Source organism: Sander lucioperca, chromosome 13 (genome assembly GCF_008315115.2).
Source record: "Sander lucioperca isolate FBNREF2018 chromosome 13, SLUC_FBN_1.2, whole genome shotgun sequence".
Taxonomy (NCBI): Eukaryota; Metazoa; Chordata; class Actinopteri; order Perciformes; family Percidae; genus Sander; species Sander lucioperca.
Genome location: NC_050185.1, coordinates 2,284,874 through 2,299,442, shown reverse-complemented (window position 1 = coordinate 2,299,442; position 14,569 = coordinate 2,284,874). Strand labels below are relative to the sequence as shown.

At 41.2% G+C, this 14,569-nt stretch overlaps 1 protein-coding gene across 4 annotated transcripts in view; it reads right to left on the bottom strand.

Annotated features, from left to right (window-relative positions):
- Positions 1–14,569, bottom strand: part of robo4 (roundabout, axon guidance receptor, homolog 4 (Drosophila)) — a 53,399-nt gene that overhangs the window by 24,634 nt on the left and 14,196 nt on the right. For all 4 annotated transcript variants that reach the window (XM_031310948.2, XM_031310945.2, XM_031310946.2 and 1 more), the window contains 4 exons: positions 12,588–12,905; positions 3,397–3,554; positions 1,529–1,649; positions 659–797 (listed from right to left, as the gene is read on the bottom strand). In XM_031310948.2, the coding sequence (XP_031166808.1) occupies positions 659–797; positions 1,529–1,649; positions 3,397–3,554; positions 12,588–12,905 (736 nt within the window). The remainder of the gene's footprint in view (positions 1–658; positions 798–1,528; positions 1,650–3,396; positions 3,555–12,587; positions 12,906–14,569) is intronic.

Sequence of the window (14,569 nt, the reverse complement as noted above, 5' to 3'; positions counted from 1 at the left end):
TCTTGTGATGGTAATTTAGCAGATATCGAGTTGGTTTCATTTACAACCATGTCAGGAAAGAAAGAAGCCCCGAGGAAACTTAATGGCAGCTTAGTGACAAGCTAAGGTAAAATACGCTTAGTGTGTGATATGTAATGGGATGATTGGCAAGGCCATTTGGAGGTGTTTGAGCCGTTAATCAGAAGCTAACGGCTCAATCTTCCAGCTCAATAGGTGCAGACTACCTGTCAAACCAGAAAAGTCTGAAGTCACTCTTTTTATTAGTGCTGCCCCCTTTTAGTCGATTAGTTTCAGTCGACTGAGATTTCTTTCGTTGATTAGTAATTTTTTATACTTTTTTCATGCTGAATGATTTAGTAAGAAACATCTCTGGTAAACACAAGATCTAAAGTGCTGCTTTTGCATGATTATTTGTAAAGAAACTCAGTTTTACAGATCTGTCGATTAAATGAACTATTCAATTAGTTGATAAATTCATATACTGTAGCTATTAAGTCAACAAGAATTTCTTAAGTCGAGGACAGTCATATATATTGTTTTTATTTGAATTTCTATAGGAATAAGAAATAAGAATAATAAGTTGGCACTGTGTATCAAATATGTCTGTGTTTTCTGCACGTTACACTAAGTTCATAAATCAACATTGATCAGGTGTTACCTGCCGTTGGGCAGCGGCCCCTGCTCACTGCTCCAGACCACAGCAGGGGGGGGGTCACCTTTAGCTTGGCAGTAGAATTGGGCAGACTCCCCCACTCTCACAGACACGTTTTCTGGCTTCAGCACCAACACAGGCTTGGCTGCAGCACAAGAGAAGGGAAACTCAGTACTGTACTGTACTGTATGGTACGGTGTACTGTTCGGTACACTGTCCTGTATGGTACGGTACGATGTACTGTACTGTACTGTACTGTATGGTACAGTGTATGGTACGGTGTACTGTACGGTGTATTGTTCGGTACACTGCCTTGTACGGTACAATGTACTGTACTGTACTGTATTGGACTGTATGGTACGGTGTACTGTACGGTATACTGTCCTGTACAGCACGGTACGATGTACTGCAATGTATTGTACTGTACTGTACTGGACTGTATGGTCCAGTGTACCGTACGGTGTACTGTACGGTACACTGTCCTGTACCGTACAGTACAGTACAGTACATCGTATGCACGGTACCGTATGTGTACTGTACTGTACTGTAGGATGTAGTCCACGGTACAGTATGATGTACTGCACTGTACAGTACGGTACGTTACTGTACCGTACTGTACGTTGCTGTACTGTACTGTAAGGTACGTTACTGTACTGTACTGTACGTTGCTGTACTGTACTGTAAGGTACGTTACTGTACTGTACTGTGCTGTACTGTACGGTGTATTGCACCATACAGTACGGTACTGTATGGTAATGTACGGTACAGTCAGTGTACTGTACTGTATCTGTGTGCAGTTTTGTTTGCAGTAAAAACATGGGGCCGAATTCAAAACTGTTAAAGCTGTGACAAGTAGTGATGGGAATGCTGTCTCACCGAGCACAGAGAGCCGAGCCGCCCGGCTCTGCCTCACTCCCGCGGTGTTGCTGGCCTCACACACGTACGCTCCAGAGTGTCTCCTCTCGGCAGGAGCGATGATAAGCTTCCCACTCAGCACCTGCAACACGAGCCCGGTACGGACAGGAGGGAGAAGACACACGGGACGTCACAAACAGTAGATCACAGACAGTAGATCACACACATACACTCCTAATGTGATGTATGTGGCTTGAAGCGCTTATCGCAAGATAGGATTTCAGAGTAGGTACTATAGGATCCTTTGCTGTTTTATTGGAACTTGTGTCTTCACACATCAGAGTGTGACACAGCAGTGGACTTTCACTCCTGTCCCATCCCACTCCCAGAAAAGACTCCTCCTCCATCCTGTTATTGTGGTTTTTTTTTTATATTAGAACTGCATATTTATATATATACCTGTTGTCATTATGATTCCTGTCCTGCCCGCTCCAGTTGCCTTTTTTTGCTGTCCCGGAATTGACTCCAATCCCACTGGAATGTTACAGGAATCCCGTGACCCACCGTATTCCCGAAAAAATGCCTCTAGTCAAAAAAAAGTTTCTTCTCTGACACTGAAAATATCAAAAAGTTTGGTGGTGGATTTTAAAGAATCATGACCAGATGTCATATTCGTCACTCCCCCCTATGTTCTGCTGCTGATTCTTTTAAATCTGTGTCAGATTTAGAAGCCACTAAACGAGGGGCACTTTGTGTAAAGAGTAGGGCTGTCAAACGATTATTTTTTTTTTAAATTGCGATTAATCGCTGAAGTTCTATAGTTAATCGCGATTAATCGCATATTTTATCACATGATTAAAATTCTATTATTTTGCATTTCAGAACAGTTTTTAAGTACATATTAACAATGGAAAGCATTTTTTCATTGCTTTGGTACAAAATGCACCGATTAAGCCTAGCAGCTATATATGATTCAGTAGCTATTGCTATTGAATCATATTACTCTCAAAGGCAACTATACACAGTGTGTAAATCCCTGCAAGCAAAATAGAGCAACCAACAATCACAATAACCTGTAACACATATATTAGATACATAATAGTTATCACATTTTCAGATGAATAGACGTAGGCTATATGGGGAACAATTTCCTCACAATTTAGAGCAACCAAACACAAACAGGCGACAGGTGAGGATATCACAGCAGATTGTTGTATGGGGGGGGCAAAGGTGGGCCAAAGGTTTTTCCCTTGATGCACTTCAAGGCAGGATATCAGGTGTGAAGTGGATAAAATGTTGTGGCCAGACAGAGAGGAGAGATTGGATGACCCTTGAGGCTGACACATTTGCAGCATGCTTTCTTTTTTCTTGCACATCTTGTACAGTATTTCCTGATAATTTTGCTGTTGTATATCTTTTTTTCTGTACAAGCTTCCTTTGTGTATTTGCGGTTGGCTGGTGTGTAAATACAATGAGCAAGTATAGTGTGTGTCATGGCTGACATCAATACTATTCAGCTGCCTCAATATACAATGTTAGCAACTGGACAATATTACAGAGTGGGTAACTATCACCCTTTTAGAGTCCACTGTCATTTGACAAGATGTCTTTGCATTTTGACTGTCTTGGTCTAATCAATAATAAAGGAATCTTTTGTTTTGATGCCAATGATTTATTCATTGATGGATTTATTTACATTTGAAACAGGAGTTGATTATTTTGACTGAGTAATCACCTTTTGCAGGTCACGTAGAGTGATGTGCTGAATATACCATGTGGTGTGAGGGTTAAGAGTTTTGACAATTGTAAGTTTGTTTCAGTAAATGTGCCAAAGCGACTGAGAGAAACTGTAAACTGCTGTCACATGCACGATGAGGCAGAGGGCTTACGCTGTAGCGGTGATCGACGTAGTCGATGGGCAAGCCGTCCCTCTTCCAGATGACATTAGGTTCAGGGCGTCCCACTGGGGGGACGCAGCTTAAGACAGCCACCTCCCCCTCTGCCACCTCCACGTCACTGGGCTGCACACGGAACTCCTCCCGCAACACTACGACAACAGAGTCAGGGTTAGGCCGCACACACTGCACATGAAAGAACTGAACGTTAAATGAATTAAGCTGCGCTCAGACCAAAAAAAAGCGATCTTGTTCACTTAACGGCCCGTTTGTGTCACGTCTTGTTGTGTTATTTAACCCCCCCAATGTAGCACAAGTAGACTTTATATTTCACTGTTACTGTTTTCCGTCAGATCGTTCATAGATTTCAACGTTTCCGACCGCACTTGAAGGCAGCTTCATTTCACAGGAGAGAGAGAAAGAAAAGAGACAAGCAAGACAGAGCGAGTGCTTTGTTGTTGCAGGAAACATTCAGCTGTTACACACACTCCCGGGCAGTTCAGTGCTTGTGTTTCGTTTTTTACCCTCATAGTGTTTTAAAGGTCCCATGGCATGAAAATTTCACTTTATGAGGTTTTTTAACATTAATATGCGTTCCCCCAGCCTGCCTATGGTCCCCCAGTGGCTAGAAATGGTGATAGATGTCAACCGAGCCCTGGGTATCCTGCTCTGCCTTTGAGAAAATGAAAGCTCAGATGGACCAATCTGGAATCTTCCCTTTATGATGTCATAAGGGGAAAGGTTACCTCCCCTTTCTCTGCTTTGTCCATGGTAAGCTGATCAAGGCCACACCCCCACCCTCCACCTTGCCTCCCCTCTCTCCTCCTCAATAGCATTTAAAGCTACAGACAGAAATGGCACATCCTAAGGAAAGCTCATTGTGGGACTGGCTCTAGTGGCTGTAATTTTGCACTAGGGCTGTTGGAACGAATGCCGAAATTCGAATATAATTCGAATAGTAAAAAAATCAATACTATTCGAATGCTGAAATTACTATTCAAATGTGACTTGTTTTATAAATATGTTGGCTAACATTAGCTAATCTCCCTCTTCTCGCCTTGGCCTACCCACGTGTCACTCATGTCACGTCTTATGAACAATAACTTAGCGGGAGTGAGAAACACAAGGCATTGTGAGGTCTAAGATAACGTTAGTACAACATTACGGAGCTAGCGTTACGTACCGAGTAACGTTAGTACAACATTACGGAGCTAGCGTTACGTACCGAGTAACGTTAGTACACGGGGGAGTGACAGGCTGCGGCTGGAAATCGTAAGAAGGACGGGAAATAGTTTTATCATGACTTTAAAATCGACTTCCACCGAGCCAAAGTGCTTATGTTAACATTAGTTAGCTCGTTCTTGTTTTCTAACTGCGTCGCAAGGTACAGTAACATTAGCGTAGCTGGGAGCTTCATGGAGACAGCTAAAGGTAATGTTAGCTGCCCTACAGCTGTCAGAGTTAGCTTCTACTTATATATTACCTTCTAATAGCTGTATTCTCAGTAACGTGACAATCTGCAAGAAACAGGTTGCTTATAAATCACTAAAATAGTAGTGACAGCCCCGTTTGGCTTAGTTATTGATGCTGTTAGCATCATTTGTTACTTACCTAGCTAGTTTATGACAAAACGTTTCGGCTGTGCTTTCTAACATGATGTCATTGTGCTAACCGAGCATTGTTAGCCTTTACAACAGAGCCACTTCAATACACTTGTTGATAATGTTTCATTCCAGAGTTCTCTTTGAGTTGATTTGTGTTTGTCGCTGTGTGCTCGTGGTGGAAAATGAATGTAAAGAAAGTTGCGTGCAGGTCCCCTCAAGGCCAGGCTGATGTTGGTAGTCCCTCTAGTGGACAGAACTTGTAACAACAACCACATGCTTGTAATGCCATCGACAATGCATAAGCCTGAGTAGCGTAGTACATATTATTTTACAGGCTGCAATTGAGCATTAAATATTCAAATATTATTCGAATATTAAAAAAAATATCAAATGGAATTCGAATGATATTATAGAGGAAGATTGACAGCTCTATTCTGCACCAAGGCTGAATTTCGGGAAAGAGACTTCAGATACATTATTAGGGGACCACTAAGGTCTATATAAAAGAGACTTCAGATACAGTATTAGGGGACCACTAAGGCCTATATAAAAGAGACTTCAGATACAGTATTAGGGGACCACTGAGGTCTATATAAAAGAGACTTCAGATACAGCATTAGGGGACCACTAAGGCCTATATAAAAGAGACTTCAGATACAGTATTAGGGGACCACTGAGGTCTATATAAAAGAGACTTCAGATACAGTATTAGGGGACCACTAAGGTCTATATAAAAGAGACTTCAGATACAGTATTAGGGGACCACTGAGGTCTATATAAAAGAGACTTCAGATACAGTATTAGGGGACCACTAAGGTCTATATAAAAGAGACTTCAGATACAGTATTAGGGGACCACTAAGGTCTATATAAAAGAGACTTCAGATACAGTATTAGGGGACCACTGAGGCCTATATAAAAGAGACTTCAGATACATTATTAGGGGACCACTAAGGTCTATATAAAAGAGACTTCAGATACAGTATTAGGGGACCACTAAGGTCTATATAAAAGAGACTTCAGATACAGTATTAGGGGACCACTAAGGTCTATATAAAAGAGACTTCAGATACAGTATTAGGGGACCACTGAGGCCTATATAAAAGAGACTTCAGATACATTATTAGGGGACCACTAAGGTCTATATAAAAGAGACTTCAGATACAGTATTAGGGGACCACTAAGGTCTATATAAAAGAGACTTCAGATACAGTATTAGGGGACCACTAAGGTCTATATAAAAGAGACTTCAGATACAGTATTAGGGAACCACTAAGGCCTATATAAAAGAGACTTCAGATACAGTATTAGGGGACCACTAAGGTCTATATAAAAGAGACTTCAGATACAGTATTAGGGGACCACTAAGGCCTATATAAAAGAGACTTCAGATACAGTATTAGGGGACCACTGAGGTCTATATAAAAGAGACTTCAGATACAGTATTAGGGGACCACTAAGGTCTATATAAAAGAGACTTCAGATACAGTATTAGGGGACCACTAAGGTCTATATAAAAGAGACTTCAGATACAGTATTAGGGGACCACTAAGGTCTATATAAAAGAGACTTCAGATACAGTATTAGGGGACCACTGAGGCCAATATAAAAGCATCCAAAAGCAGCATGTCATAGGACCTTTAAAACTTTCTTGTGGCAGCGATAGAGGCAGTGAGTTTCCCATTTACTATACGGGATTCTCACACCGCCTCAAACCAGAACTCAAAACACACTGACAAGTCTGATCTCCGGTTACATGATTGGCCACCGCAGCGTGACGTGGGGTTGCGTTTCTCCTAAAGTTGAGTCGATCTCAACTTTTCACCGCAGGCCTGCTTCGTTTTTTACCGTACCGTACAGGACAGTGTCCCCCCCTGCGGCAACCCCCGCCGCCGCCTAAACACACTACCCCCATTCAAAACGAATGGAAAGACCTGCGGCTTTGCCGGACTGTGTGATGGCTACCACAGGCTGTGTGATGGCTACCACAGGCTGTGTGATGGCTACCACAGGCTGTGTGATGGCTACCACAGGCTGTGTGAATGAGGGTCCTGTCCCATCAGCAGCCATGAACACACAGCAATGTGGACTGTTTCATTTCAATGTGCACGCTGTTTGTGACAAAACGAGGAGTTACCACTTCAATACTAGTTTCACATATTGGATTTTGATAAATTCATACTGTATATAAGTGTGGGGTGGCTAATTTGCATTTGTTAATATTATTTTTTTTTTAAATGGCAGCCGGATTTGTGAGACCCCAAACAATGAGGAAGTGAAGCCAACATAAAACACAAGGCTTATGGTAGAGTTAAACTTGTTTAGAGCATTGTATGTGAGGTCACAGTGGACTGTTGTCTCTTGATTCAACATACTGTTTCCATCACTCTAATCCCATAGAAATCATCTAAAAACACTAACAACCTAAAGCATCCTAAATGAGAACTGTGTGCCGCCCTGTGCTGCCCTGCCTGGCCCTGTCCTTTAATGTACCATCACTATCACTAAACTATCACAAAGCACCCAATTTGTACAGTTGCAATGTGTACTGTACAATTCTCTGACTGTACACCAGTAGACATGCATGCAGCAGGCTCAAGTGTCACATCCCTAACCAAACAGCACTGTGATATAGTGGCTTCACTCATTACCAGCTATAAGGGCAGGCAGTCAAGCAGCCTCTCAAGCCTGTTAGGATGATTTCAAGTGAAAACATCTGAGTGACTAGGGTTTTTTTGTGACCATACAAATGCAGGGTTTCACCTACCTTTATAAGGTGTAGGCACAGCACCCAAGCCGTTTTGGGCACCACCCAAGCCAAATCAATGTAAAATCAAAGTGAGCATCAAAACTAACTTCACTTTTCTCAGATCTAATGACTGTAGTTGGTCCACAGTGGACTTCTTTAGCAAGTTTTGACTTTAAGCTTTTGGAGAGTTATTTATGTATTATCTGCTCTAGCTTTCCCAAGTCTTCTACGTACCTTGGGAAAACGCTGAAATGGGGGAAATGTTTCTTTTCTAACTTTCAGTGTCTTCGAAAGACTCCGAGACAAGCAGCTGCTGCATGTCGACTGCCTCACTGGGATCCAGATAACAGTGAGGCTCCGGGGTCAATTAGCACCACTGTTTGACCCCCTCCTGTCCGGCAAACATTGACATCCGACCCCTGTGCCCCTTCTGCCTCTATCACCACAAACATCTTCATCAACCCTCTGTGTGTGTGTGTGTGTGTGTGTGTGTGTGTGTGTGTGTGTGTGTGTGTGTGTGTGTGTGTAGATACAATAGTAGTATAACATGTTATACTGCCACTAAATCTCTTCATTGAGCCACTTTTGTTGATGAGTTTAGAATGAGATGGTTTCCTCAAACACTTTGGTTTGCAGCAAGAAACTGGCGAGCCACAGTGGCTCAGACACATGCATTACTTGAGAGAATCTTTGCTGAAAGAGGCCCTATGATGCTTTTTGGGGATTTTTTCCTGTCTTTTAATGTGTTATATAGTTTTTGTTGTATGTAGCAGATGTAAGTACACAAAACACATTTTCGTGTTGAAATTTGGTTGACCAATCACAACCGAGTGGGCCAGCTGACCAATCAGAGCAGACTGGGTTTTTCAGGAAGGCAGGCCAAGAGCTCAGACAGAGTGTTTCAGACAGAGGATCTACAGGAACAGGCAATATGAGAAATATAGTATGTTTTTTTTAACATCAAAGCATGTAAACCTATTCTAGTATACCCCAAGAGTACAAATATGACGCTGAAAAGGAGTAAAATAGGGGCTCTTTAAAGTATGACAAGATGGTTTTTCATATGATCTCATAATATCGGGAGAATGCAGTTGCCTTACAAGGTACATTCTTAGTAGGTGACTGGTAGCTGGAGAGGTACCAGTTCACCTGTGTGTGTGTGTGTGTGTGTGTGTGTGTGTGTGTGTGTGTCTGTGTGTGTCTGTGTGTGTGTGTGTGTGTGTGTGTGTGTGTGTGTGTGTGTGTGTGTATTTTCAGGCCTGTGTGCAGTGTGTAATAACAACAAAGTGTAAATTATAATTTCCCCATTGGGGATCAATAAAGAATATATGAAAAAAAAAAAAAAAATGAATACCTGGGTGCTCCCAAACTGGAATATTTTGAATGGACATCTGTGGATTAGTAAAGTGAAATCTTTATTTTGTATGATTGTGTAGTGTAATAATGTGTAAATAAGTGTCATGATACTGTGTTTTAGGAAAGATGGTGTGTGATTTCGGGGCTGTTGAAATATAAATTATAAACAAATTGTTTAACTTTAACAATAAAAAAATGACAGTTCTCAGAGATGACTAAGACAGAGTTCACACAGCCTGCGTCTCTCTCCTGTGAAAGAAAGCTGCCTTCAAGTGCGGTCGGGAACATTGAAATCTATAAACGATCTGACGGAAAACAGTAATTGTGAAATCTAAAGTCTACTTGTGCTCTGTGGGGGGGTTTAAGAACACAACAGGACGTCACACAAATGGGCCGTTTCACTGACACCCCCCCCCACACACATTGGCAAGGCAAGGCAGCTTTATTTGTATAGCACATTTCAGCAACAGGGCAATTCAAAGTGCTTTACATGAAAACAGAATAAAAAATTTAAAACAGTTAAAATACAAGAATAAAAGTTACAGTGCAGTATAAGAAATGAAACATTAAAGAGCAATTAAAACAGTTAAATATATAAAAACAGATAAAATAGGAATTTCTCTTTATAAGCTTATATAGAAAGAAAGGCAACATCAAATAGATAAGTCTTCAGCCTTGATTTAAAAGAACTGAGAGTTGCGGCAGACCTGCAGTTTTCTGGGAGTTTGTTCCAGATATGTGGAGCATAGAAACTAAACGCTGCTTCCCCCTGTTTAGTTCTGACTCTGGGGACAACAAGCAGACCTGTCCCAGACGACCTGAGAGGTCTGGGTGGGTCATACTGTACTAGCAGATCAGAAATGTATTTAGGCCCTAAACCGTTTAGTGATTTATAAACCAACAAAAGTATTTTGAAATCAATTCTTTGAGGCACTGGAAGCCAGTGTAGAGACTTCAGTACTGGAGTGATGTGATCCACTTTCTTGGTCTTAGTGAGGACTCGAGCAGCAGCGTTCTGAATCAGCTGCAGCTGTCTGATTGATTTTTTAGGGAGACCTGTAAAGACTCCGTTACAGTAGTCTAGTCTACTGAAGATAAAAGCATGGATAAGTTTTTCCAAGTCCTGCTGAGACATAAGTCCTTTAACCCTTGATATATTTTTAAGGTGGTAATAGGCTGACTTTGTAATTGTCTTAATGTGGCTGTTAAAATTCAGGTCTGAGTCCATGACTACACCAAGATTTCTGGCTTTGTCTGTTGTTTTTAACATTATCGTTTGAAGCTGAGTGCTGACTTTCAATCGTTCCTCTTTTGCTCCAAAAACAACCACCTCAGTTTTTTCTTCATTTAATTTAAGAAAGTTCTGGCACATCCAGTCGTTAATTTTCTCAAGGCACTTAGTCAGTTGTTGTATTGGACTATAGTCCCCTGGCGATAAGGTTATATACAGTTGTGTGTCATCCGCATAACTGTGGTAGCTTATTTTGTTGTTTTCCATAATTTGAGCCAGTGGAAGCATGTAGATGTTAAACAGGAGAGGCCCCAGAACGGAGCCTTGGGGAACTCCGCACGTCATATTTGTATGCTCAGATGTATAATTCCCTATCGACACAAAGTAGTCCCTATTCTTTAAATAAGACTCAAACCACTTTAGTACTGAGCCCGAAATGCCAACCCAATTTTCCAATCGGTCTAGTAATATGTCATGGTCGACCGTATCAAATGCAGCACTGAGATCAAGTAATACTAAGACTGAAATTTTGCCACTATCTGTGTTTAAGTGGATGTCATTAAAGACTTTAACAAGAGCTGTCTCAGTGCTGTGGTGTGGTCGAAAACCCGACTGGAAGGTATCAAAACTGTTGTTTAGTGACAAGAAAAGGGTCAATTGTTGAGAAACCGTTTTTTCAATGATTTTACTTAAAAATGGAAGGTTTGATATCGGCCTATAGTTGGTCATTAGTGACGTGTCTAGATTGTTCTTCTTTAAGAGTGGCTTAATGACTGCAGTTTTCAGGGCCTGTGGGAAGATACCTGAGAGAAGAGACGTGTTTACAATCTGTAGAAGATCTGGAGCCAAACAATTTGCAACATTTTTGAAAAGGCCCGTTGGTAGAATATCAAGGCAACATGAGGAGGTTTTCAGATGTTGTATAATGTCCTCCAGGTTTTTATAGTTAATCATACGAAATTGGGTCAAGTTGGAATCTGTTTGCTTGTACATACCCCTGTACTCGATATGGAAGCACTGACTGTTTGTCTAATTTTCTGAATTTTGTCATTGAAGAAGGTGGCAAAATCATTGCAGGCCTTTGTGGATAAAAGTTCAGATGCTACTGGTACTGGAGGGTTTGTTAACCTATCGACAGTAGCAAACAAAGCACGTGAATTATTATTGTTTTTGGCAATAATGTCCGAGAAGAAGGACCGCCTTGCATTCCTCAGTTCCAAATTATAAATGCGAAGTCTCTCTTTAAAAGTGTTGTAGTGGACCTGGAGATTAGTTTTTCGCCACCTGCGTTCTGCTTTTCGACACTTTCTTTTTTCTGTTCTTACCAGTATGGCATTTCTCCATGGAGATCTTTTCTTATCAGAGACAGTTTTTACCTTAATTGGAGCAATGGTATCAATAACATTTGTAATTTTACAATTGAAATTGTCTACAAGCTCAGTGACTGAGACCCCTGAGAGGGCGGGTGTGGACGAGAAAAGCTGACTGAATGTTTCACTGGTGTTGTCAGTGATATACCGTTTTCGTATTAACTTTGTTTGGACACTTTTTTGCACAGAGATAGTGCCATTAAAGAAAACACAGGAATGATCAGAGAGAGCAGCATCAGTCACCACAACCTTGGAAATGTTCAGACCCTTCGAGATAATCAAGTCCAGAGTGTGCCCCTTGTTGTGTGTGGGCTCCGTCACATGCTGAGTCAGTCCATAGTTCTCAAAAATACAACACAGTTCTTTTGTCCCTCTATCCTGGGGGTTGTCAACATGAATGTTGAAATCACCAGCAATAACTACACAGTCAAAGTTAATACAGATTAAAGACAGCAGTCCACTAAAGTCGTCAAAGAAGGATGCACAGTATTTAGGTGGCCTGTAGATAATTAGAAATAAAGGTCGAGAGGGGGACCTTAACTGAAGAGCCACATATTCAAAAGAAGCAAAGTTTCCATAAGCTATTTGAGTACATTGGAACGAGTCGTTAAACAAAATGGCGACTCCACCTCCTTTCTTATTTGCTCTATTCTCACTCATAAAACTGAAGTTAGGGGGAGCTGACTCAATGAGAACAGCATCACTGTTGTTATGGTCTAACCAGGTTTCAGTTAAAAACATAAAATCAAGATTGTGTTTACTAATAAAATCATTGATTAAAAATGATTTACCCGCCAAAGACCTGACGTTTAGTAAGGCTAGTGTTAGTGTCATTGGTGTGAATGCCCCGTAATGGTGAAACACACTGTCTCTTACCTGAGATGTACAGCGATGCATTGCGGCTGCTGGCCTCTCCTGCACTGCTCCGGGCCACGCAGGTGTAGACGCCCTCGTGCGACTGGCCTCGCCTGCCCTCTCCCACGCTCAGGAAGAAGAGGCTCCCCTCCGACAAAACCAAGGGCTGCAAGCGTTCGTCTGCTGTCAGCGTCTGGCCGTTCCGCAGCCACTCGATGCTCGGCTTGGGGCTGCCCTCTGCCCGGCAGGAGAGCGTGGCAGGGTTTCCAGCTTTCACCACCACGTCAGAGGGCTGGTGGACGATGCGGGGCGGTGTCTCCTGTGCATGAACTCTGGAACCTGAGGACGACACAGAGACGTGGAGAGATCGTATAGAGCATCTAAGTGTATATTCAGCAGTGGTGTAGTCTACGTGATACGCAGGTATATGCAGTATACACTAAGAAAGCTCCAGGATTTCCATCTACCCACTTAAAAATGCCCAATGACACGCAACAACATACCATTTCCATTCGATTTTTTATATATTTTCAATTGTCATCTGTTATGTTCTTCTTCACATAAATAAATAAAGGTATTTCCACCGTAAACTGGTGCATAAATGTGTATCTGAATACAGGAAATGAAGTCGTTGATGCTCAAAACTTCCTTGGGGGAGGACACCCAGACCCCCTCTATGATATGCCCCCCCCCCCTCCCCCCCAAAGGCAGAGCCTGGCCAATATATATATATATATATATATATATATATATACAGTACAGTATACCCACTACAATACATTAGACTACACCACTGATATCCAGCAGTAGAGTGGTGACCAACTGCATCTTGTACTTCTGTTGAACCATGTTTAGAAAAGCTGGAAAAGCAACTGAAATACAGTAACGTTACCTTGAAGAAAAGACAGTAGGATTTTTTTATGATTACAGTAGGGCTGCAGCTACAGATTATTCTCATTGTCAATTAATCTGTTGATTATTTTCTTGATTAATCGATAAGTTGTTTGGTCTCTAAAATGTCAGAAAATGGTGAAAAATGTGGATCAGTGTTTCCCAAAACCCCAAGATGACGTCCTCACATGTCTTGTTTTGACCACAACTCAAAGATATTCAGTTTACTGTCCCAGAGGAGAGAAGAAACTAGAACATATTAACATTTAACAAGCTGAAATAATTTTTACTCAAACCAATAAATCGATTATCAGAATAGTTGGCGATTAAAATAATAGTTGACAACTAATCGATTAATCAATTAATCTTTGCAACTCTATTACAGCTATATTGTAAATATTGTGAGTGCACTAAGCCTATAAGCAAAGAGGTTCTAATGATTATTAGAACCTCTTTTCTATAAGTGTAGTGGGGATGCAGTTATCCAACTTTTTCTCTCCTGCTACCAAATGCCAATTTGATAATAGTGCTTTTGTGTTCCCAAATAGCAATCGATATGGCTCTGCTTAAAATGAATTGTGATCATTTTTTATATTAAGTATGTGAAGGATTACCGTGGAGTCTGTGGCCTGCTGTGACTGAATGACTGTCACTTAAAGAATAATTTTATGATGACAGAAGAAACTATGTGTAATGTGGAAGGGTCATGTGTGTCTGACACCCCTGATACCAATCCAGCCAATAAACTGTAGGGTGAATCAAGTGATATACTGTATCAATATGAGCTCATTCTTCTGTAGATGAGAACTAGGGCTGGGCAATATAGCGATATTATATCAATATCGTGATATGAGACTAGGGCTGGGCGATATGGAGAAAATCAAATATCGATATCGCAATGATATTCTAATGTTGACTATTGGTGCTTTCACAAAATATTTACACAATGAGATTTTTGATAAATAATCATCAGTAATGTGGATATAATGACAGTCTGGTAAATTCAGAAAATGACATCACTTTACTGTAATGCTGCCTTTAAAACCAAGAAAAGACAACACTTGTGTCATATTATGATATTACGATATCCAAAATCTAAGACGATATCTAGT